The sequence below is a fragment of the Podarcis vaucheri genome (assembly GCF_965113315.1).
Source record: "Podarcis vaucheri genome assembly, chromosome: 7".
In the NCBI taxonomy this organism is placed as follows: Eukaryota; Metazoa; Chordata; class Lepidosauria; order Squamata; family Lacertidae; genus Podarcis; species Podarcis vaucheri.
Genome location: NC_138765.1, coordinates 43790509 through 43816424, shown reverse-complemented (window position 1 = coordinate 43816424; position 25916 = coordinate 43790509). Strand labels below are relative to the sequence as shown.

General features: G+C 42.5%; 2 protein-coding genes across 4 annotated transcripts in view; one reads left to right on the top strand and one right to left on the bottom strand.

Moving 5' to 3' along the window:
* PLCG2 (phospholipase C gamma 2) overlaps nt 1-19806 on the top strand; it is a 66455-nt gene extending 46649 nt beyond the window's left edge. The window contains exons 19-34 of one of the 2 annotated variants that reach the window (XM_082232275.1): nt 474-593; nt 2817-2997; nt 4204-4272; nt 4667-4776; nt 4962-5058; nt 7897-7963; nt 9575-9732; nt 10377-10479; nt 11829-12038; nt 12282-12427; nt 12917-13031; nt 14701-14865; nt 16194-16282; nt 17694-17872; nt 18383-18468; nt 18845-19806. In XM_082232275.1, coding sequence (XP_082088401.1) covers nt 474-593; nt 2817-2997; nt 4204-4272; nt 4667-4776; nt 4962-5058; nt 7897-7963; nt 9575-9732; nt 10377-10479; nt 11829-12038; nt 12282-12427; nt 12917-13031; nt 14701-14865; nt 16194-16282; nt 17694-17872; nt 18383-18425 — 1852 coding nt within the window. In that variant the 3' untranslated portion in view covers nt 18426-18468; nt 18845-19806. Of the gene's footprint in view, nt 1-473; nt 594-2816; nt 2998-4203; nt 4273-4666; nt 4777-4961; nt 5059-7896; nt 7964-9574; nt 9733-10376; nt 10480-11828; nt 12039-12281; nt 12428-12916; nt 13032-14700; nt 14866-15996; nt 16109-16193; nt 16283-17693; nt 17873-18382; nt 18469-18844 lie in introns of those variants that run through there. The other variant, XR_014221928.1, reaches the window with a different exon arrangement.
* A 1264-nt stretch (nt 19807-21070) lies between these two features.
* The window catches only part of SLC12A4 (solute carrier family 12 member 4), a 66299-nt gene continuing 61453 nt past the window's right edge, over nt 21071-25916 (bottom strand). For both annotated transcript variants that reach the window (XM_082232281.1, XM_082232282.1), the window contains 2 exons: nt 23472-23605; nt 21071-21765 (listed from right to left, as the gene is read on the bottom strand). In XM_082232281.1, coding sequence (XP_082088407.1) covers nt 21674-21765; nt 23472-23605 — 226 coding nt within the window. In that variant the 3' untranslated portion in view covers nt 21071-21673. The remainder of the gene's footprint in view (nt 21766-23471; nt 23606-25916) is intronic.

Below are 25916 nucleotides of genomic sequence, written 5' to 3'. Positions count from 1 at the left end.
CGCAGAGCCCCTCCGGCAGGGAGAGGCTGCATGCGGCTTTGGCTTCTTTAGCCCCGCGCAACCCCTCCGGCAGGGAGAGGTTGCGTGGGGCTAAAGAGGAAGCCAAAACAGCGAGCGGGATCCATCCCACTCGCTGCCTTGGCTTGCGCCATAGCTGCGTGCAACCCCTCCGTCAGGGAGAGGTTGCGCAACCTGTACGCTGCTCTTTGGGGCTGGGGGGGAAATAAGATTTTTTTTCTTGACCCCCCCCCCTAAAAACTAGGTGTGCCCTATGGTCCGGTGCGTCCTATGGGGCGAAAAATACGGTATTTATTTTATAACAGGGACAAAGTCTATACATCACTGAGCATCTGATGCCTGAAATCACAATTTTATCACTGATTTAATGGCTTTTATCTTAATGACCCAGTTTTATCATTGAGTTAATGGGAATATGTCAAGCTCTGAAAGCACCTCCCTTCCTGTTTTTGTAGTTGGTACTACAGTAACCTGAGCAGAGGAGAAGCAGAGGATATGCTGATGCGAATTCCTAGAGACGGAGCCTTTTTGATAAGGAAGAGGGACGAACCCAATTCCTATGCCATGACTTTCAGGTGAGACACAAACTTTGTAATTATGACCTGACCTGACATGCATGATCTGCAGGTCGGACCTCAAAGCTATTTGTTGCAAGGACCAGAGGGGAGTATGTAGTCCAGGTCTGACACAAGTTAAGGTGTGTAACAGTGAATAGGTATCGGAGGGGCCAGAAGCACGTAAGTGGACAAAGCAGGTAGATGGCTACATTCCGTAAAGCAGAGGCCCGAGGAAAGCAAAGAGATGCAAGACACAGGAAACTCTGGGGCAGAAACTCCATCAGATAAGAAACTTGGAGAGAGGAATCAAGCCTGAAGCAACAGAGATAAGGCCAGGTTACCTGGTCCAGCTGGACTAATGGGTGGCGGTTCTCCACTCTGTTCACTATCTCTGCTAGTACTACAGTGCAGGAAAGACCTAGCTAAGAGCTGCTTACTCTGCATGGTGGCTGCCCCAGCGGCACAAATTAAGACCCTATGGCCATACTGGCAAAGTAGGGGGTTGGAAGTTGCGTGGGGGTGGGTGGTGTAGGGGCTGACTAGGTGGGAATGGGGAAGGAGTGGATTAAATGCAAGAATTTCGGAGCTTGTAATGCTCACCTTATTTACAAGGCAAGTACTGCAAGCCCCTGAGATGTGCCTTTCTGAACCAGGAAATTCAAGGATCTCCCCCCCGCTTCCCCAATCTGTCTCTAGATCAGTGTTTCCCAACCTTTTTGGGGCAAAGGCACACTTGTTTCATGAAAAAAATCTCGAGGCACACCACCATTACAGCCCCGTGACGTCAGCGCGCAGCATCACGCCGGGAGGGACATGAATTGCTAGCAAATTACATAATCACCTCCTTGAGGGCTGGCTCATCTTCTCCGAAGGCAGAACCCCATTAATTAACAGCACAGACTCACACCATAGCCAAGACGAGGGGGGGAAACCTCAGTCATGCACAGTCATGCACATGTGGGGGCTAAATGAGGACGAAGACCAGGCAGAGAGCAGGGTTCAAATCACCCCACCTGGCCAGGACAATCCCTGGGTGCTCCCTTGGGCCACTCGCCTGACCCACCTCGCAGGGCTGTTGTTGCGAGGATAACACGGGGAGAACCACGCGCGCCCCCGGGAGCTCCTTGGAGGAGAAAGCGGGCGATGAATGCAATGCACGAAATATATGAGAGGCGACCAGGTTTTGCAGGTGAGGGGCCCCCGCCAGCCTCCGCTTCCAACACCCGGCGCAACGACGCCGAAGTTTCCCCCTGGGCTCGGCTCGGGGAGCAGCGCTGCTCCGCCCCGGCTCCCCTTCGCCCTCCCGGCTCTCTCTGCCGCCCACTGGGGACCCCCCTCACCTGCCAAGTCCGGAGCGCCGGTGGAAGTTGCATGGATGCATGCAGGGCGCCGAGTTGCCATTGCATTGCACTGCACTCCATGCAACGCCTGCACGCATGCATTGCCTTGCACGCCCGCCAAGGGGTCTCCCCGCGGTCCGATGCGTCCCCTCCGGCGCGGATGCAGCATTGCAAAAATAAAAAACCCCCGACGCAGCCCTACCTGGGGGGCAGCCTCCACGGGGATCCCCGGGCTCCATCCTGCCGCCCGATCTCCGCGGGGGCGCAGGCAGGCTGCGCGGGGTCTGCGCGGAAGAGCCCCTGCCCGTCCGGCTGCCGCCACTGCGCTCATTCCATGGCCGGGAGAAGAGCGCTTCAAACAAAACGCCCGGCCCGCCAGGCCACGCTGGGAAACGTAGTTCGCGCACCCCGCGCGGGCGCGGAGCCCAAGGGCGAGGGGACTAGGGATCCCAGCAGCCCCCGCGCCGGGGACGGAGGGGGAGAGGCCGGGTGCAGGGATGGAGGGACGGGTGGGCGAGTGAGTGAGTGGCAGCCGCCAAGCCTTGGCCGAGAGCCAGGAAGGGCCTCCCCGGAGGAGGAGGAGGAGGGAGGCGCAGAGGGGGAGGGAGGGAGGGAACCCCAGGGGTCATCTAGTGACGGCGCCCCAATCGAAAATTTGACTTTAAAAAAAAATCTTTCGAATTTTTTAATTTTTCCCGCGGCACACCAGGCAACATCTCGCGGCACACTACAGTGGTTGGGAAACACTGCTCTAGATAGCCACATCACTCCTGCAAGAACTTACCTAAATAGGAGGAAAATGAAAATGCCACTTCAAAGCTTAAGGACTGATAATATGATATGGCTGTTGTTGTTGTTTTGTCTTTTTCTAAAGCTTGCTCTTCACTGTTTAATCCCACAGAGCTGAGGGGAAAGTGAAGCACTGCCGAATCAAACGAGAAGGCCGCCTCTTTGTCATGGGAACATCTGCTTATTTTGAGAGTTTAGTGGAACTGGTGAACTACTATGAGAAGCACCCGTTGTATAGGAAAATGAAATTGCGCTATCCTGTGACGGAGGAGCTGCTGGAGCGCTACAGCACGGCAAGCATTTTACCTTTTTAACCAAAGTGCCAGGGCTTTGCATAGACAGCTGGGTGGCTTTCAGGGATTTATTGCGGTACGAGTATATTTCTCCCTCCACCCATAAGAGGTCATCCTAAAAGCAGCTTTAGCCTGCTGAGCATTTTGGGATTTTCAGTATTATCCATGGTACCTCGGCCCCTTGCCCATCCCAGGCAGCATATAAAGCAGAAGCAATTGGGCTTCAGTACTGGAATGTGCCTTCAGGTACCTTCAGAATGTTCTCCTGACCAATATTTAATGCTCTGGGAAGATCATTGCTTTTTAGCTATGGATAATGGGATCCAAGGTGGTGAAGTAGGAATCCCTTAAAATTAATAAATAGAAAACCAGGGATTTCGCTTACCTGGGATTTGAAACCAGCTTCGCATTCTGATTAAGAGATCATAATGTTTTATGCTGGTGTATGCCCTAAATATTTTGCTGTAGCTTTTAGTCCTGTCTACCCTAGTAACATGCAAGAAGGCCTAGTTGGCTAGTAGTTCTCTCTTTTGACCAGTGTGTCTGGCCAATTGCAAGTCAATGATTCCAAATGTCTATCTACAGGCTACAGTTTTTGTTTTGGAATGGAAGATGAATATATTAAATCAATCTGCTCTCCAGATTTTGGACTATAACTTCCATTGCCTCAGCCAGCATTTTTGTCCTAAGTCCTTATCCCACACAGGGGAATCCATGTGTGAGAAACTTTATTCTTTTCTGTGCAGAAAGCAGAGGCACATAATTTAAATTCTTTTTACCAGTGAGTTCAACGATAAAATAATAGTAATTATTTTTTCTCTAGGTCTTTTAAAAAAATATTGCTAATAATAATGATGATGATGATGGTGTTATTATTTATATGCTGCCCATCTGACTTGGGTTGCCCCAGCCTCTCTGGGCAGCTCCCAACAAAACATTAAAAACACAATAAACATGTTGTAAATCACTATGAAAGCTTCAATTTCTAGTTATAATATGAAAAACCAGGCAGAAACCTTTGCCAAAATCCTACTGACACTTTTTTTGAAATCCCCAAAGCTATGATAGGGTGGGGAAATCACAAAACTCTGCTCAATTGCTACAAGTATATTTGGACAGTGTAATTTCTTATGTTAGCACATTAAAAAGCTTTAAGTTACTTTTTTCTAGCTGTGCAATTTACTTTCTTTTCTTTTTCAATCTTAGGAGAAAGATCCTAGCTCATTATATGAAGTGAAGGCATATGTGGAACCTGGTGAAATAACACCTTCTGTGGTATGTTAAAGTTTTGCTCAAACTTATTCTTGATCTGAAAGAAAAGAATAGCTGACAGATCCTTTATCTTAATTTCCTGTTTAGAGAATTGAAAGGACTGATTGTAGGTAAAGGTGTATTTGGAGGGTGGGAAAATGTGTGTGTGTGTGTGTGTGTGTGTGAGAGAGAGAGAGAGAGAGAGAGAGAGAGAGAGAGAGAGAGAGACTGACTGACTATAGTCTAACTTAGCCTTTGCCAAACCTATAGGCTACAGCTCCGATCAGCACCTGCCAGCAAAATGTCTGGAGGGCAAAGGCTGACCTAAACATTGTTTCTGGATTGTATTACAGTGTTTGTGGTTGTTCCCCCAAATTCACTTTGACCTAAAGCTCCTTTCCATTTGTTTCTCTTGAAGCCACAGAGAACTGTTAAAGCTTTGTACGACTACCAAGCGAAAAGAGACGATGAGCTGACTTTTTGCCGAGGGGCTTTAATTCATAATGTCTCAAAAGAAGTTGGTGGCTGGTAAGAAGACAGCTTTTATATTTTTGCTATGAGTTGGTGATGTTTTCTGTAGACCGAGCTGTGTCTCAACCATAGATTTCACTACATGGCTTTGAGCATTTTTTAAAAAATGTGAACCTCTCTATAATACCTCATTTGGATATGGTGTCTCAAATTTGATTAGTACATGTTTCTCTATCTCTCAGGTGGAAAGGCGATTATGGGTACAAAGTTCAGCACTACTTCCCAGCCAATTACGTGGAAGACATGTCCTCTGATAACACGGAAGATCTTGAGAATCAGGTAGGAAGATACTTGTTATCTATATTCTAGAGTTTATGCTATTCACAAAATCCATTCAGTTATTCCAAAAAAGGTGGTAATGCATTCAGACCCTTCTGTGTGTAAGGTTGCCTTTCTGGATGCTGTCCCTCATGCGTACAGAGATGCAACATTGTGGACAGAGGGTGGGATTATATATAGCACTGTGATGTGCACAGGAACAGAAAGTTGGGCTTAGTAGCTCTTTAACACTTCTCTGTATGAAGAATGTGTATTGTCAGCTTTGAGATTCTTGACATGTGCCAATTTCTCCCTATTTCTAAAGTGGTGACAGTCATGTGGAATATTTATTTTCTTACGACTCACATGCCAGTAATAATAATTATAATACTAATCATTTTTTAATTTATATCCCACCCATCTAGCTGGGTTTTTCCAGCCTCTCTGGGCAGCTTACAACATATATTAAAAACACACCAAAACATCAAACATTAAAAAACAAAATAATCCTATTCAAGCAACAAACCAACCAACCAATAAATCAATAGAAACCAATAACAACAATAATAAACAGTTTACAGTTATACCCAAATTAAAATAGCTGCCAACCCCCAACTAAACATTTAACCAAAACAAAACAGAGGAACCAAAATTTGAACCATTTAAAACATTTTAGCCAGTTGTCCCAACCCAAGAGTTGTTCCAGCCAGGGGCATAGGAACAGTGCCTGATTTACATATAAGCTAAACAAGCTATAGCTTAGGGCACCATTCTTTTGGGGGCCCCAAAAAAAATTTAAAGAAAAAAAACTGGATGTACATTTCCAAAATATAAGATAAAAAACAAATAAGCTGTAAATATGTTTTCTTTTAATAATTATTTCACTATTAATATACTTATTTTAAATTGCATTTCACTATTAATATACTCCTTCTTAATTGTATTTCAGCTCAACAATTACTTTGATAAAAGACATATTTTGTTATGTGCAAATGGCTTTAGTTACCTATTAGATCCATAAATTACCATATAGCATATATTCAACACAAAAAAGCTGCGACAATTTTTGTTGACAAAGGACTGCTGGACATATAAAGGGCCCCGTTACCTTCAGTAGTTTAGGGCCTCATCAAACCTAAATCTGGCGCTGCTTAGGAAGGGGGGCGGACCGCCCCAGATGCCCTCACTTAGGGGGGTGACATTCGGCATGCTGCCCTCCTGCGACTCCCAAGCCTACCCCGAGCCATCAGGGTAAGGGGGGAGCTGCGCTGCTTTGCTGGCGGCATTCCCCCCTTCCCCCTTCGTTTTGACAGCTTGGGAGAGGCTTGGGAGTCACTGGCGGGCGGCACACCGAATGCCCGCCATGGGCAGCTTGCTCCGACCCCATGCGCGGCTCACTCTGCCCCTGGCTGCAGGGCACACACACTGCTCTGGGCACCTGAGTGGCTATCCTGTGGATGGGAGGGCACTCTCTGTGCCACGCCCCCCTCAGGAGCACACCCGCCCTGGGCAGCGTGGGCATATGCTCTGCCACTGGTTCCAGCAATGTCCCAGTGCCTCCCAGGAGCCTGTGTTATCTGTTCAGGGTGAGCCTGGGCACTGCCCCCTAGACCAGGTGGAAATGGACCTTGCAACACGGAGCAGCCTTCCCTCCAGCACTCAGTATGGCTTCCAAGCAGTTTAAAACTATAAAATCAATACATAATTAAAGCACACAGTAACAGTTCCATTGGGGCATTAAAGCAGCCTCAATTAAACCATACAATAAAACGATCTATTAGAAAACATGAGAATTAGAAACTCTTAAACACTTCACGCAGCAGTTGAAACAATAAAATCAGAAATTCAGCTCTGCCTAAGCAGGTGTGGTTGCATGCCTGAATAGGCGCTAAATTTTATGCAGAAACTGGCCTGGAAAGATCTTAGGGAAACTCATGCTTTTGCTGGTCTTAACTTTCACCTTCTGGTGCTGCCAGGTTAACTTGAGAGGAGCCCATGTTTCTTCCTTTACCCCAGCAGTGTTGGGAGGAGTAGTGTTGCTACAGCTCCTGGCATAGCAATGCAGATCTGAAGTTCATGTGCAATCCTTAGCCAAAAATCCTGACTTTAATAAGGAAGCATAGGCATGAGCTGTGTGTGAATGCACAGGGCCTTTTGAGAGGTATTTTGCTTCCCGTGATATATATTTTTATAAGTAACTTACTTACTTACTTACTTACTTACTTACTTACATAAATAAATAAATAAATAAATAAATAAATAAAATAAATGTGTTCAGTGTTAGTTATGCCAGTGCCCAGAGGATAAGATTATCAAACTGGGTAAAGGATGCTTAGCTGTGCTGGTTAAGAACGTAATGGAGTGTGAAAAATCTGCAATGGTCTCAGAAAGAACTTGATCTTCTGAAAAGCTTTCCAGCTCTGCCAGTGAATTTCAAGGAAGTCAACTATTAGAATGTTAATAATTACTAGCTTTGGTAGTAGTAAATGGACTACTAGTTTAATTTTTTATGGTTGCTAATATTATTCAGTGACAGGAAACCCATACACTTCAGGAATGAATATGAGTGTAGTTCCTATGTTCTGTCAGCTACAGAATAAGTAGAAAGTATAGATTGAAGGCAAACTTGAAAAACGAATTGGTCACATCACTGTAGCAGTTTAATTAAGCAGCAAAACTGCTTAATCAGTGATCCAGAAGCTCTGCTTAAGCAATAATTCTTCCTTCATGGTGAATGAATATCATTTTTTAAGCATTGGTCCTGGGAATTTAATGAATTCATTTTTTACATTCCAAGGTCATTTGATTCCAAGGGGGCAAAACAACCAACTTCAAACATAATAAATCTTTTCATTTCAGATAATTGAGGACAATCCTTTAGGGTCATTATGCCGGGGTATTTTGGATCTCAATAAGTATAACGTTGGTATGTATCCTTCTGACTTCCTGACTCCTTACATGTAAAGTAGATTGTGTATGTGTGTGTGAGAGAGGAAACAGTTTGTCAAGTTTACCTATTTTTTATTCCAATATATATGTATATAATCTTTATTGCGGTCCAACGGCCCATAACATGGATTCAGAATAAAATACAGATTCATACAGACAACCCCCTAGGGAAGGGAGACTGAAGCAATATTTGTTTAGTCATGGGTATGTTGATCTTTGATTCGTATAACTACTGAAAGAAACTTTGCCACGGCCACTGTGATATTATTGGACTTATTTTTTAGATATATATATCCTTTAACATAACATTGATTGCTCAGTTTTAGTCTGTCTGTATTATCACCCCCAATATATCTGAACTGTATTTTAATTTTTGAATGACAAGTCTTCTTCTGAAGGCAGTGGCGTAGCGTGGGTTCTCAGCACCCGGGGCAAGGCAAGTAATTTGCGCCCCCTAACCCGTGGATTTGCACCCCCTAACCCGTGGATTTGCGCTCCCTAACCCGTGGATTTGCGCCCCTAACCCTAACGCCCAGATGTTGCGCCCGGTGCAGCCGGCCCCCCCTGCACCCCCCACGCTACGCCACTGTCTGAAGGGCAATACTGCAATTTCTTATCCAAGTATAATTTTGGAGGGGGGGTGCGGATTTGGAGGTGGGAGGGAACAGATGTACTCCTCTTTTAAAAGGATGGATTTAATGCATGCTCAGAAAAGAATGGGGAGGGCACAACCTCAAATAAAAATGCGCTCAAAAGGTTCACAAAATAGTAGAGTGTTTCTGTAAGGCAGAAGAAGCTGGTATTGTTGCCTTTTGGCCACTTAAAAATATTCTTGTACAACTGAGGTTGTACTTTGAAGATGTGTATGATCCCCAAAGCATTAAGATAAAATTTGAAAAGGTATGACAACAACTACTGGTGTCTTGTGGCAACTGAAAGTCCAACAGATTATGGTGATCATCATCTGAGGCCCTTTTTCATCTGCCACTTCCATGAGAGGTCCGGAGGGTGACAACATGAGAACGGGTCTTTTCTGCGGTAGCTCCTCGCTTGCAGAATGCTCTCCTAGGCATCAGGCAAAACATTCCTCTTCTCCCAGGCCTTTGGCTAATTAAACAATCTATGGTCTTTTAAACTGTGGGATAGGGAGGGTATCATTTTTGTTTGTTACTATGTTGTGTATTTCTATGTTTTTATATTGTAAAACCCTGTGATCCTCAGGTGAAGAGCAATATAGAAATCTAATAAACAATAATAAACCATGATAAATAAACTACAAATATAATGCCAAATTTATTATGGCATCTGGTGTAGTGAACTCTGGTCCATTAAGGCTTATGTTATAAATGAAATTGTCAGTCTTTAAGGTACCCAATACTTCAGCTGCTCTCATGTGAATCAAAGGATACTATATAGAGCAGTTGAAGAATGCTGAGGCTTTTAATATTACTGTTTTGTAATAAATGTATGTTTTTACTGATTAATGGGATCCTACCAGGATCTTGTGCAAACTTCTTTCAAGTGCTATTTGATGTCTTAAGATGTGTTTATCATGTACATATGATTTATTGTTTTGGATTCCTAATAGTAAAAATGACACAGGGAAAACATGGAAAGTCTTTTGTCTTTATCCTGGAACCCAAGAATCTTGAAGATGCTCCTGTTGAATTTGCAACAGAAAAGGTGGAAGAGCTATTTGTATGGTATCAAAGTGTCAGGGAAATCACAACGAAAACTACTGAAGAGGTACTACGGAAGCCATAATTTCCAGCACTTAATTTTTAGTAAGAGTGATTTTGATTTGAGCAAAGACTGAAGGACCAGTAACATGGTCCACACCCAACATCTGATTCCCTTGCAAGCAAAAGGGCTTTGAGAGAAGCCTTTATCATCACCATTTTTAAAATTCTATATCATGCCATATTTCCAATATCATGAAAGCATAATACGCACCATTGTGTTTTGCTTTATTTGCCAATATCATGCAAGTTTTAACTTGAAAATAATACCTCAAAGCGTGACTATGCAATCAAAGCAAGATTTTTTTGGGTGGTGTAAGTTCAGGGTTTTTTTGGCCCTGCACTGCCAAAATGTTTTTTCTTTAAAAAAAAACACCACACTGAACCTGAAAGCCAGAATTCATACTTGGAAAGTAGGGAAGTCTTTGTGCAGGGCTTCACTTGCAGAGCCAGTTAGTTGAATCCGCGCTTTTGTTTCAACATCACTGCAATTTGGGCACAGAGAGTGAGCAGGGATAAAGGGAGTGTGCAGAGACAAATTTAAAGTTGAAAATTAGATTTCACAATTTTCTGTTTCTTTGACACCAGCTGAGTGATCTCAGTGCAGATGACTTCCCCTGGACTAATGTTTTAACTGTGTTAAATCCTCAGGAAAATTTCAGGGTGTTCTGGGAGAAGAAGCAGTTAATTGCCATGGAATTGTCTGATTTGGTGGTATATTGCATACCGACGAGCAAAACAAAGGACAACCTAGGTAATGTATTTTTAAGTATGAATTTGAACTCTTCATCTGCTAGATTGCTAGACATGATCAAAGAGTATGGTATACTAGGATGTGTCTATAGAATAGCAACAAATATTCAAAGGAGGTTTAGATGCCTGAGGAGTGAGAGAGAAAGAACGAGTTTGGTTGGCTTAGTGTGGAGAAGAATGGAACACTGGGAGAAAACGTAACCAGTCTCCAAAAACATGTGACGTATGAGATTCAGTTATTCATTGCTTGCTTGGTTGGGGCAGGATTAAAAATAATGGTTAAAAATTGCAACCAAAGATTTAGACATTTCTAACTGCAATAGTGGCTGAGCATGAAAGCTGGGTGCCTAATGTTGTTAATGAAGCTTTATCTCCAGAGGCCTCTTAAGAGCAGGTTCAGACTTTGAGGCAATGTAATTCTCTGGATGACCTTTTTGAGATTAGTGGCAACTATCAGAGGGATTAGGCTGGGCCACCCAGTGTCAGGGAGAGTGGCTTGCATTGATAGCCCTCCATGTTTGTGTAGGGTACCATAAATGGGTATGCTTGAAGACATCATTAGAGTGGGTTCTGAGGCTGCCCTTTGCACCCAGGGATCCCACTTTCTGAGCAGGTTGTATGACCTGTTGGCAGTCCTTTCAAATTGTAGTAACCTGCTTCTCTTATTTCATAGAACTCAGTGGGAGCCACTGAAAATCAAGCTAGCCCTCTTCAATGTAACCATTTGTTAACTTCCATTACTTGGTTGCCCTGCAGTGCATTGCAAGAGTGGCGCAACTCAGGGAAATGGCTTACATATAGACTGCCAACTCTTTAAAAAAATGCCACATAATTAAAACTTCATAAAATTCTAAAATCATAAGTGTAGCTAATTTCTTTATTTTTTAAGTTTGTACATATAGCTCATAAGTTTACACACTGCTTAATTGACAAAAAAACCCTCTAAATGTGTTACAAAACATTCATTAGATTTATGTATAAAACTGAATGTTAAAAACAAGGAGACATGAAATTTATCAAGCTATAAATGAAGCCTGCATTTTAAAAATACATGATTAAAATTGCGTTTGCCTGCTTCCCTGCCACTTTGCTGCATCCTGTTCTCTGGCTTACTTAGACCAGAGTCAAAGCTGCACAAGGTGTAAAGGGCTAAATGCCGATTATAATGTGTCCTGGAACCATTGTTTGGACTTGATGTAGCACCAAAAACATTGATGTAGTGCCAAAAACATTGGTCATCACTTGGAGAAGCATATTTAGTCAAGGGACAATGAAACTTGCCATCAATATTACAAAGCCTCAGTGAAGGCATATATTAATGAGTGGCTTCTTCCCACCTCTCTTTTGCAGAAAATCCTGATTACAAAGAAATCCGTTCCTTTGTGGAGACCAAAGCAGAAGGCATCGTCAAGCAGAAGCCTGCTGATCTACTAAAATATAATCAGAAGGGACTGACACGAATATACCCAAAAGGGCAGAGAGTAGATTCCTCAAATTATGATCCTTTTCGTTTCTGGTTTTGTGGATCACAGATGGTGGCTCTTAATTTTCAGACACCAGGTAAAGATTTCACAATGGAAGATTTTACCCATTTCTCAACCCACCCACCACTTTATAAGTAAGCAGCTCTTTCCTTCCATGGTATCCTGCGTAATTGCTTTATTCATACATCCTGAATTGCTGAATTCATGCATTTGCTGAAAGTGTGATACCACTTGTCTTTATTATTTGATGTTTTTCTAATCCCTTTAGATTTATTAATGGAGGAAATCTGGCTGACACATCTTTTAATTCTTTCTCTAGATAAATACATGCAAATGAATCATGCCTTGTTTTCCCTTAATGGACGGACTGGCTATGTACTGCAGCCAGAAAGTATGAGGAATGAGGCTTATGACCCGGTGCCAAATGAATCCAAGAAGAAACTACAGATGATTTTGACAGTGAGGGTAAATGAGGATGATGATGATTTTTTAAAGTAAATTGCTAATTAATTAATTAATTAATTAAATTATTGCCCACCCTTCACCCTAAGGTCACAGGGTGGACTACAACACGAAAACCGTATTTAAAACAACAAGTAATAAGATGCTCACAGCAAAAACTGAGCTCTTAAGTCACATTGGTTTCAGTGGGTGGACCTGGACAACTTGTTGAAATCAGTTGTGACTTAATGTGGGTTTTTTGGGGGGTGGAGGAAGATACCTACATAATTTAGCTGTTTGGTGTTGGACTAGGACATGGGTTCAAGTTCCCATTCAGGCATGTAGCTCACTGGGTCTGGCATTGTGTCGCAGCCTAACCTACTTCAAAGGGCTGATGTGAGGATAAAATGTGGAGGGGAGGAAGTGTGTAGGCCATGTTGAGATCTCTGGAGGAAAGGTGGGATGTATTTAAAAATAAAAAAATCAGCAACTAAGTTAAACTGTCTGAAACAGGTAATCGGAGCTCGCCATCTTCCCAAGCCTGGCAGAAGTATTGCCTGCCCATTTGTGGAGGTAGAAATTTGTGGGGCTGAATATGATAACAGTAAATTCAAGACCACTGTTGTGAGTAAGTACTTCTTAACTCTCTATGGAAATACGGGTTCTGCGGCAATAAAAAAGAAAGAAGTTGCGTCGTGTGTTGGAATTAGGGCATGAAGAGTCATGTTCAAGTCTCCATTCATCTTCAGAACTTACTGTGTAACCTTGGGGCAATCACTATGTGTCTCGGCCAAATAACTATCATAGAGTTCCTTGGCTGGAATAACAGTATCATAAAATAAATAAGTAATAAATAAACAGTATCATAAACAAATTAAAACAAGTGGAGCAATTGATCATGTTACATAGCATTGCAACCTGATATGGCATAGTTGAAGGGCTGGCCAACTCCAGCCACCCAGGAGGAACATCATGGCAAGGGGAAGCCCAACTTGGCTCCAGTGAAGGTACAGCTACTTGAATGTTTCCTCTTCTCTCCTTTCTCCTTTCTCCTTTCCCCTTCCCATTTCCTTTTATAGCATCTCTACTAGGTTGTGAGCAGGGACTGTTTTATGTTTTATAGCACTTAAGAAGCAGCTGCTTTACAAGTGTTCAATAATAAGAATTGCATCATTTTAAAACTCCACTAGTTACATACAAAGGATAGAAAAAGTGAATCCTTGGAATGTCTTCAGTATGCCTTCAGCATTTTCTTGAAAATCTGGGACGTGGTCTATCTCAAAGTTAAGCACTTCTGTTAGAGGGAATTGACAGTGTACTTGACAAGTCTTCTCGACATTAATGGAACTTTGGCAGGATGGTGCACAAGTTACTTTTGGAATTACCCATTGAAATTATTGAACCCAACTTAGTCATATGTATTAACTTCATTGAGTCTACTTTGAGTACAACTAGCACTGAATACAACATACTAAGTTCCCTGCAAGAAGTATATCAGTGAGGCTGTCAGCTGTCATGTCCCCTCCCCCCCGCTTTATAATTCTTTTGCACTCTTTTAATTCCAACTTCTTGGCTGTTTGTCCTTTCTCTGCCTGCATTCTCCTAAAAAATAAATACCGTATTTTTCGTTCTATAAGACGCACCAGACCACAAGATGCACCTAGTTTTTGGAGGAGGAAAACAAGAAAAAAAATATTCTGAATCTCAGAAGCCAGAACAGCAAGAGGGATCGCTGCGCAGTGAAAGCAGCAATCCCTCTTGCTGTTCTGGCTTCTGGGATAGCTGCGCAGCTTGCATTCGCTCCATAAGACGCACAAACATTTCCCCTTACTTTTTAGGAGGGAAAAAGTGAGTCTTATAGACCAAAAAATACGGTAAATCAAAAGAAGCCATTGTCTTGCTCTATGCTTCTGATTATTCTTGAAAATAGCCCATAGAAAGAGGATAGAGAATATTCTGACATCAGCATCGCTGAAAATCATACTGCTACCTGATTATTTAATAATTGCTTTTTCTTGGCCTTTATTAGTAAAAGCAGTTGCCACTCTGGGTCTGCAACCAGAGACCCCTGAGTTAGCTCAGCCAACATCTTGCAGCTCCTGTGATTTGAGTCCACATTAGCCACCAAAGAGTTTAGCTTTCTTCTTTTTCTGAGGTGTTCAAGCCTGAATGGGCTGACCCACTTAAGAATAAAAACAACTAAACTTCTCCAAATGTTCTACACTTGCCTCAAACGGTGGAGGAGTGGAATGTGACAGTTGCTTGCTTTATATCGTGAAATGTTCGCTTTATTACAGATGACAATGGCCTTAACCCAGTCTGGGCATCTCAAGAGCAAGTGAAGTTTGAAATCTATGACCCCAACCTAGCATTTCTGCGCTTCGTTGTCTATGAGGAAGACATGTTCAGTGATCCCAACTTCTTAGCACATGGCACTTTCCCCATCAAAGGAATCAAATCAGGTAAATATCAAGTATAACACTGACAGGTTGAACAATGGTTTTGATAATTTGCACATTTCTTTGGCTTTCAGATCCTAGGTGACATGCTTGCAGCACACCAAAAGGGGGTTAGGAAAGTCTCCCTCAACTGATACTGATTGACCATAAGTGACTGCTGAATTAAGCTGGGGGAGGGTGTCTTTGAGTCTCACTTTGCGCATACCATACATATATAAATAAAACACATTATTAGATCTTATTGTATGTGGTAAGCTAAGGTGGTTTTTTTTGCCATAACCATGCTGATCATCCAGGCTCTGGAACCAAGTAAAACCTTAGCTGTTCTGGCTTGCAAGCTTTTGACTCACCCTTGTCAAGATTTTCCTGACATGCCAACTGCTCAGCGTTTCATCATGCATAAAACCCCACCTGGAGTTAATTATCCAGTGCTTAAATGATAAATTCTGCAACTATATCTTTCATTTCCTTAGGCTTTCTGTAATTCTTTGCTTATTCATGGTAGTCTGCTGCTCTAGATATACAGAAGTAACTGCTTAATAATTCCTAACCCCTGGAACAAAATTTTTATCTTGCCTTTTTCTGAATTTATATTTATTTTATTTAAAATCATTTATGGACAAGGCTCTTTACAAAATAAATCATGCAAACAGCTATTCAAAGTATGGTAGAGCAGGTATTAAGAATTCTTGATATTTTTTTCTCTATGATATTTTTCTCTATGAGAGATTTTGAATGCTCTTTTGTAGAACATGGTGAATCAGCAATAAATCAGTGGCCATAGAAAATCTGCAAGTTTTTTCAGTGCAAAAGAAATAAGCTCCGTATGTAGTATTTAAGCCGTTTTGAGATGGGGAGGCAAGAAATGTGAATTTAATGGCTGAAATTTCTTCCTCTTGGGGAAGCCCCTCCTCAGCACTATCAGTCCTGCTACAGTGGGCTTTATTCCTATGTCAGTAATAAACTTCAGCTATGATGCGAGTTAATTCTTTCAGTCTTCATCACACTCTGAACCTGGAATGAATCCTGAAATAAATCCCTGCTAAAGATTGTTTGGCTAGCTTAGATTCTACTTTGCTTTTTGAACTGTTGCAGAAATTGAGATCCCTTGTGGCAGCTTGTGGTTTTTTCCAGCTCTGGTTCATGTGACTGTCTTGCGATTCTCCATGATGCCCTGTCTTTCCTGCTCTGCCTGCTGCTTCCTAGTAAATCTCCAAACTCTGTTCTACTTTCAAGAATAGAACAGGTGAGCTATAGGCTGTTCCATCATGTGTACGAGTTTGAGGCAGCCTTGAAGTTATAAGTTAACTTTTCTAATCCTACCCCTTTAGGCTTTCGGTCTGTCCCTCTCAAAAATGGATACAGTGAGGATATAGAGCTGGCTTCCCTCTTGGTTTATTGTGAGATGCAGCAGATCCTGGTAAGTGCAGAAGCTGTTTGACTTCCACCATCCACTAGGATGGAGACCTACCATGCACCCAAATGTCCCCTCACCAACTTTGCAGCTCTATTTGCAAAATTGGTGGGGGGATATGAACCCCATTCGTGTTGGCGGGAGCTATTTCTCTTAAACTAACTACTGCATGGGATGTATGTTCATCAGGATTAAAGCTGGGGAAGAAAGGATTCCCCACCCAACATGCTGCAATCCTAATGACATCCCCACCACAACCACCTAAAAGTACATATAAAAAATTGCAGTGTTGTTTGAGCTTCAGCACACGTATACAAACCGTGTGTTGCAAGGTATACCAAGCTAACATATGTGAAAGTGCTATATAAATACCATTCTTGGGTTAGTACCTAATAACCTCCAGCAGACTTCTGTTTCCAGTATGGGTTTTTGCTGTAGTCTTTTCTGCAACATAGCCCTTGAAAGCCACTTTTGAGCGTTGGCAGGTCATTGAATGAGATGTTAAGCAGTGATTGCTGCTGGAAGGGAGAGTTGGTGGAAATTGCAAACGTGAATGAAAGTCTGCAATGCGGCAGAATTGCAGGACGCCCAGTGCCTCCCCTGCCAACGCTGGAGAGCTGGGTGTTGGGGAGTTTTCCCCAGGCTGAATGTGAGCTTCCAACCTGAAATCCAGCTCTGCACCAGCCTGCTGGCAGACTGGCTTGGAGGGCAGGACACACACTCTGGGGACGGGCCTGACAGAGCAATCAGGCTTCCCTCAAGTCTACTCCTGGGGGATTTAAAGTTGCCCATTCTAGCCCCAGCACCCAGATCTCCTTTGTCAACCCACTCATTGTTGCATTTTACATCCTGATTTGGCCTTGCTATGGCAACTGTGATCGCCATATTTGGAGCCAGGTAGGAATTTGACTATCAGGTGAATTGGCTATGGCCTGGGGTTTTGCCTACCTCATAGCAATCATCACAACTGGCGGTTTTAGGCATTGGGCAACCTTAAGTCTGTTGTATCTTCAGCCTTTCCCTCCAGAAATAGGGTATCCCATTAAAGGGATTTGTGAAGGAGTTACTTCTGTTAATATGTCCAGGCGGGCCTGGGCCTCAGCACTCCTCTAGGTGGCAATCCCCTTATTTGATGTAAGTCATTGGAATCCTGGCAGGCGAGCCAGAAATACAGTCGTACCTTACAAGTGCCTTTGGCACCAACCCATTTGTATTAGTAACTTTGTTGCGAGTTTTCCATTCTACTATTCTGTAGTCAGGTGTAACATGGCTCCTGATATAGACCCAGTCCAGTTCCTTTAATGGGAGAAGATTGAACAATTCCTTATTAAAATCAGTGGGAGAGTAAAATAAGTGCTTAACTTTGATTTGATTATGGTGTGTGCACTGCAAGAAGGGCTTTCTTTTCCCTTTGAAGGAAGGCGAAGAAGATCTCTATTCATCATTTCGGCAACTACGACAACGCCAAGCAGAGCTGAACAATCAGTTATATGACACCCGACGGAACTTAAAGAATCCCAGCCGAGACGATTTATTGCAAGAGTTCAATAAGAACGAGGGTCAGCTGCAAGTGTATCAAGAGACATGCAACAGGAGGTACTTTGATGGTGACACTGCTCCCAATAAATCCCCAAAGATCCTGGATAATATAGCATAAATAAATGAAGTACGAGGAAGAGTCCAATAAATTACCTTTGTTTCACCTTGATCTGCTAGGAACTATTTTCTCAGCCAAAATAGGCCTGGCTTCTTGAACTAGCAAACTCAACAAACAGGGCTGTCTTCCCAGCAGTTTTACAAAGCTAGAGAACAAGGCAGCTCCATGGTTCTAGCATATATGGAGGTGGCACATAGGGAATTAAGACTATCAAATGTTCAATAAATGTGAAGATTTAATTTACAGCCTCTTATTTAATAATATTTATATACCACTTGAATGTTAAAAAAGCAGTTTACAATGGTGACTCTTAGTATTTTTCTTTCCTTAAAATTATGTATTTCCTCAGATATCAACTGCTATATAAATGCAATGCTGGCCAGGTGGAGGACTTAGATAGATGCATGTCCTGCTACAAGGCTGACTTTTTTTCTTTGTCCTCTTTTCAGGCTGAGGGAGAAGAGAGTCAGCAACAGCAAATTCTACTCCTAGAGGAACTGGGTTTCCTTTGGTGCGTTATTTATAAAGTCACCCGGTAAGAGACATTGATTTATTCTGGAAGCGCAGCTTAGAATGGAAGCTCAACAGTCAGAAAAATACGTTTTTGGCAGGGAACAAGGAAAAAATTACATTGTATATACTAGAACAATCTGTACAAAGCAACAACGCTGAAGGGTGGAGTAGCTTGTATAGTAAACTTTAGTCAGTAACAATGTGTGATGTTTGTAAAGCAAGCTTATCAGTTGAGAACTCCAAGCTCACGTGTACCACAATGATTTTGTGCCACTTGTATGACCTTTGTTTTTATGATGGCCATAATTCAAGAGCTGTGTGTGCTTAAGCTTTCCAAATCCCACTGCAACACACCTTTATCCTTTTTGCTAAGGCCTCTCTCTTGCTTCTTTTGGTAGGTGGAACTACTCTCCCAAAGTTGCCTGGCAGAAGTCTGCCACTGCCCTCAGTTGTCATCATCTGCAGTAAATTGCCTTTGAAGGCACAGAGGAAATTGCAAGGGAGAAAAAAGTACCAGATATTATGGACTGTGCAGGGTTATTTCTACACAATGGCTTGATGAATGCCAGATTTCAAAGGGGGGGGGGATTTGTGTTTTTTGAAATATTAACTTGTAAAATCTTATCCGATTTGTTTTGGGTAGAAATTTTATTTTTAAATGTATGTATACAGCAGTGGTATGTGTGTGTGTATAAAGGCTGATTGGCACTAAAATTTACATGGGTTTGTACTATTTTGAGAGATTAAAAGGTGCCTAACAGTTAAAACTTTGTTTTAGTTTTTACAAAAGCAGCTCCTTTTGCACTGGCAAATGCCTATACATGATAAAAATATGTTATGTGTGGGTTACGTTTCTGGTAGGCTCAAGAAAGATGAGTGGGAATGAAAGTATCCTGTATAACTTAAGTCTGCGGGGAGATCCTTCAGTCCATAGCTCAGTGTTCAAGTTATTCTGCAATGTAATGCATAACGAACGGACTTGATGCTTACCTCCCCTTAGGCTTGAAGTGCAGGAAGAGTAGATGGGCAGTGGTGTGGGGGTTGTAACCCATAGATTTGTGGCTAATGGACCCCAAGTAAATGCTTTGGTTAACATTTGCTTTGCTTTATCTAATGGAATTTATGCTCATTACTTACCAACCAGTCACCTCATAGGCATGCCTTATTTGCAGCCTGTTACTGAAAGTTAAAAAGTGCACTAATTCTTCCTTTGCAACTGTGGCTAGAATTATAGAACTGTAGAGTTGCCAGAGAATCCAAGGGTCATCTACCCTCTGCAGTCCAGGAGCACAGGTAAAGAATCCCAACAGACGGCCATCTATCTCTGCTTAAAAACCTCCAATAAAGGATTGTCACCTTCCACCGTAGTCCTAATGATTTAGTTAATGTCACAACAACCCTTTTTTGGGGGAGAAATACAGCATTAAAGAAGCAATAGTGGATAAAAATGAACCACTGAGAAAATAAAATAATACTTTACCAGAAAAGTACAGTGGTACCTCGGGTTAAGTACTTAATTCGTTCTGGAGTTCTGTTCTTAACCTGAAGCACCACTTTAGATAATGGGGCCTCCTACTGCCGCCGCGCCGCCAGAGCCCAATTTCTGTTCTCATCCTGAAGCAAAGTTCTTATCCCGAGGTACTATTTCTGGGTTAGCGGAGTCTGTAACCTGAAGCGTATGTAACCCGAGGTGCCACTGTACTACAGTATTGTGGTTAAAGTGCTGGATGAGTATCCTTTGTCTTCCTGCAGGGCGATAGAAAAAGGCACTCAATTCAAACCACGGCCAGGCACCTAATGCCAGTCAGTTGACAGATGGGTAGGGCCACTCCCATGTCAAAGTGATCACTTGGTTTTGGTTCTCCAGTAAAAGTGGTTCCCTGCCCCCTAGTGTTGACTAGTGGCACTCCGCATCTGGATTTGGGCATCAACAATACAGGCAATTGTGAACAAGTGTGTTCTGTAGCGATGTTTTGGAAGGCTGGCGAGTCAAAGTGCATACAGAAGAATGGTACTCCTCCCAGGATAGATGACATTGGCTAAAGTGAATGCAATATTTTATTTGAAAAAAATACAGACCTCCTGTACAGTAAATACAACTTAATGGGTGCGATTAAAAAAAACCTTTAGACTTCCTGGTTATAAAAAGCTTTCCTCTCCCCCCTCCCATCAACCCTCAATCTGTGACCAGTATGCCACGCAAAGGGTGCACTGACATTCTTGGACAAGTACAATCTACCCATTTACAGCATAGTAGCCTGCAACTATTTGAAACAGCAGAGCTACACACGAATTTTGATCTAATTTATTTAAATAAACTATTAAAACATCTAGCTAAAAATGGCCTGCAAGCAGCAGACGACAATCATTAGTCTATACTGGTTGCTTTCTTACTCCCATGTTTCTAACAAATAAATAGAAAAAATAAATAAGGGGGAAGACAGGGTCATTTTCAATCAAGGGACCTATAAGTCTCTTGCATATTGAAGCAACCTACGTACATAATTTTCATAATTTAAAATGTTTCTCAAAATGTATTTCTTTATTCAACACAAATTTGGAGCTGAGTTTACAAAAAATGTGTATATTTTAAAAAAGGGCTAATTTATTGTTAGACAAGTTCCATCATCTTGGGCCAAGCTGGCTAGGGCTGAAGATAGTCCAAAAACATCTGGAAGGCCACAGCTTAGCCACCAATGATTTAGACAGTGCTGGTTAGGATACTTCCCCCTCTGTTACTTACAAGTTACAGAGGATCAGCAGCAGCAGCAGCAACTAGCTGCCCCGCAAAGTGCCCCCTCTACACCCTACGGTAAAGTATTTGTTTAAAATATTCCTACCTGATAACAGAGCTCAGTTCTAATATATTACATTCAGTTACTAAAAATTCTGCACTTTTATTTCCTTAAAAAAAAAGAAGGTTCAGTATCAGAACTGTACAAACGTCTGCCAGAATATGAAAGCAGAAGCAGAGCTACATCAGAGTCATGATTAAATGTGTCCCTAAGCAGAATGGTACAATACAATCACACCCCAACAGATATGTATGTTGGAACTGGAATAATGCAGTGGAACATGCATTATAGACATACAGTGATTTGTGTATGCTTTTCAGGGAAGAGAATAGTTCAGATAGAGGCAGAAAAGAAAAGCCCCATTTTCCATCAAGAACTGGAATGTCCTTTTATCATAAAGGGTAAATGGTGTCAGGTGCTGTTCTGTTTCGATCAAGAGTAGATGGTGATGACTTCTCGGCCACCACCTCTGACAAGTAACACTCGCTCCAAGCCTTCGGTCAAGACCTCAAGAAATTCCATATCTGGGTCAGCTGAAGTCAAGGCAAGAAACCTCTATAGATTGACATGAATAGCCTTTATAGAGTTCTATACCAAGTAAATAAAGCCTTCACGCACACTTAAAACAATCTAAAATCTCTTTGGAACAAATGTAACTCAAGGGGCACAATTCAGATAGAGATTAACCCTCACAGAGAGTTGAATTAACTCTTTCACTAAGGCCAATGGAACTTCAAAGAGTTTACTTCTAGCTGATTGATGCATTACTACTATAATTTGCAAATGTTAAAGGAAAATCTCTACCTGGAAACTCTCAGGTCCCTGTATGCCCCTCCCTTTGGGTAGAAACAGAACTGTATTTTAGTATCATGATGGCCTTTACTTTCCCACTTTCAATTTAAGAATACACAAAGTGATACAGATTGTTTTTATATCATGATGCACACAACAACAAAATACAACCTAAAACTAACAGGTGAGCACCACACACGCACACAGCCAAAAAAAACCAAAACAAAAACCTGTAGAGTTGGAAGGGACCCCAAGGTTCATCTGTTCCAACTCTCTGCAATGCAGGAAGAAAACAAAGACACAGCTAACTAACAAGCTCCAAAGGCGCTTGGGATCAGCACCAGTTGAGTGAAGTGTCAAAAGGAAGATGAGCTTACCTGGGGGCCCAGGCCATAAACAAATAGCAGAAAGCCTGCAGTGTTCCTCTTAGTCAAGCAGTCTCTCTCCCGGATGCTCAGACGGCCTCTGGCTACAAGTGCCTTTTTCCAGCTCTGGCCGGTTCACCAGCTACAACTCCTTTTGAACAGAAATGATTTGTCTACTGTATATAACATTGATTGGATTATTGCAATGTACTCTACATGGGGCTGCCCAACTTGGCCCCAAATGCAATGGCCAAATTACTGGCTGTGGTTCCATTTAGATCACATATAACCAGTGTTCTAAATTAGCTGCATTGGTTGCCAGCTTGTTTCTGGACTCAATTCAAAGTGCTCATTTTTGCGTTTAAAGCCCTAATCAACTAAGGGCCTGAAAGACCACCTCCTTCCCTACAGGCCTTCCTGGGTGCTAAGATCAACGGATGGGCCCTCTTCCTCTGCCCTTAGAAGCTTGGGGGTGGCACCCCAGGAGGCAGCATTCTTGGCAGCAGCTCCTAAATTGTGGAACTCCTCAGAGAGCTGCATCTGGCAACTTCATTATACAGTTTTCGGCAAATGCTTAAGTGCCACCTCTTTATCCCTGCAGTTTTCGAACACCTTAATTCTTGAACATTTTGGCTCCCGAACACTGCAAACCTGGAAGTGACTATTCCGGTTTGTGAACTATTTTTGGAAGCAGAACGCCCAATGGGGCTTCCAGAGCTTCCTGTAGCCAATCAGAAGCCGCGCTTAGGTTTCTGAACATTTTGGAAGTCAAACGGACTTCCAGAACGGATTCTGTTCGACTTCCAAGGTACGAGTATATATATATTAGGACCTACCTTATTTTTTAAAAAAAATAGTTTAAAAAAGATGGTTTTAATGCTGTATTTAAAACTGTTGTAACTTGTTCTTGGACCTTAGAGTGAAGGATGGGTAATGAGTTTATTATTATAGTATTATTAATCCATTATTCCTCAGATGAATCCAACTGCAAAGCCTCTTTCGAGTTTGTTTGTTTGTTTGTTTGTTTCTGTGTGTTTTACATGGGGTCATTAAATTGCCATGAAAAAGGATACAGTTTTCATCTCCATCAGTGTTCTTGGGAGGGCCAGGCATGTTGAGAAGAACAAGTCGTGCATCATGGGATCGGTTTACAATGACTTCGTTCAGCTTCACAGCAGTGTGCATCCTCCGGACATTTGACTGGTTTCTGTTGAAAGGTCACAATTACAAGTGGTGCGAGAAGTCAGCATTTGCAAGCTTAAGAGTACTAATGAAAAGCATCGCCAACAATGGAATGTTACAAAAACTTTAGTTCCCTCCCACTAAAAAGGCAGGTTCTCAAGGACTGCCAAAATCTTGAAATGCTGGTGTCCCCATTCTGCTTCTGTTTTTGGTAGGTTATAACAGGAAACGCCACACATACAAGGTTATCAAAATGCGATTCTATCACTTCATATCTCATTGAATGAAATATGGAATTTCCCCATTTTTGCATTGGCCCTTTTTATACACCCTGTAAGGGCCGTATAGGAAGAGCTGTAACTAAGTGAAAAGCTAATGCCATTACATGATTTCCTATCTCAATCTCCTGGAGAAAAATCAACCCAAGAACAAATCAAGGTACAAAGTAAAACTGAGTGAACAGGAAATCTTTAAGTGGACAGTTAACCGGAATTACAAACACTTTGACATGGGACAGAGGAAGAACCAAAGAAAACAAGGTTTAGGATGTTGCATTTCTTTTGGCACATTGAGGACCAAAAGGAATGGGATAGAAAGGGGGGCTCGTTTTGGATGCATTTGCTGTAGCATTCACCATCCAACCAGGATGCTAATAAAATAATTGCCAAATATCAATACACCAAGTCATGCAACATCTGCAGTCTTTCTCTGACCCACAAGAAGTTCAATCTGCTCATTTGGGCATTCACAACTATTGCCAGCATCCTTATAAAATGGCTTCTGGCCAAATGCCCATCAACCAGCCTAATGATCAGTTTCAACTCTGATGAAGCTAGTAAATACCTTTAGTTTTACTCTAATTTCTTAATTTAATTTACTTTAGTTTTTTGCTTTTATTTTACTTTAATTTCCCATTTCTTGTAAGTGAGAACATAAGACTTCTCCTGGATCAGACCAGTTAATCATGTCTAGCAGCTACTGATAGTCTTTGCTTCCCATCCAAGAGCTACTTTAAGCACACCTAAGGGCTTTGGTGGGACGTGGGGGGCGCTGTGTGTTAAACAACAGAGCCTAGGACTTGCCGATCAGAAGGTCGGCGGTTCGAATCTTCGCAACGGGCTGAGCTCGCGTTGCTCGGTCCCTGCTCCTGCCAACCTAGCAGTTCGAAAGCACGTCAAAGTGCAAGTAGATACATAGGTACCCCTCTGATGGAAGGTAAACGGCGTTTCCATGCGCTGCTCTGGTTTGCCAGAAGTGGCTTAGTCATTCTGGTCACATGACCCGGAAGCTGTACGCCGGCTCCCTCGGCCAGTAAAGCGAGATGAGCGCCGCAACCCCAAAATCGGTCATCACTGGACCAAATGGTCAGGGGTCCCTTTACCTTTACCTTTAAGGGATTTGGTGTGACCCATCATAGTCTTTAAAAAACCTTTTCTCCCCGTCCCCTTCCGAGAGATAAACTTGGGGGAGGCTTTTTGCTGCGCACACACCATTTGCTGTTAAAATACAATCCCAAAACCACACCTGCCTATGCAACTGCCACCATCACATCTAGCTTGGACCTAAGAGGAGGATATAGATTTAGATTATTCAAAACAAGCAAACTTACAGATTTTCCCATTCGCTGACAGCATGAAAGCAAACCGTAATAAAATTAATGTTAGCATTAACGGAAAAAAGCCAATTGTCTTGGACACAAAAAGAGAAGACATTTTAGTCTGGCCATAAGAGCAGAACAATAAATCACAGTAATCAAGATACCCTGGCTTATTGCAAAGCGCAATCATGACCATAGTGACCTGGTTCTCAAGGCGCATTAAACCAGTTAAAACAAATGATGGTTTGATGTGGATGAGCAGTGTGCTCATGATGTAGCTGAGGGTGCTTTACTCCCCCAACTCTTGGTGCTGCTGCCCCTGCTGAGAAGGAAGCCACAGTTGGATTTGTTATGCCATCCAAACCCAGACTCGTTGGCTTCTCTCAAAGCAAACCTTGGTTTTTGCTTGGTTGCTTGACTGCAAAGAAACAAATCACAAGACAGGGTTTGGATGACATGATAAGTCAGACCATAGTTTGTTGTATGGCAGTAGGGGATGAGCTTGGCGCCCAAGATTTCAGATGAATGCACAGCACGCTGCTTGCTCCCATGAAACCATGGTTTATTTGAATGATGGCTTAATGTGACAACCCCACTCACAACCCCACTCTGCTATCAATGCTCTCAGCATGCAAATGAGCCACACTTTCAGATAACTAAGTGCATTACCAAAGAGGCATGTACCGCTGTATGCGTTCCTGGCCTCCCGATGCCAGCAGAGTCCATCCCACCCTTTGTG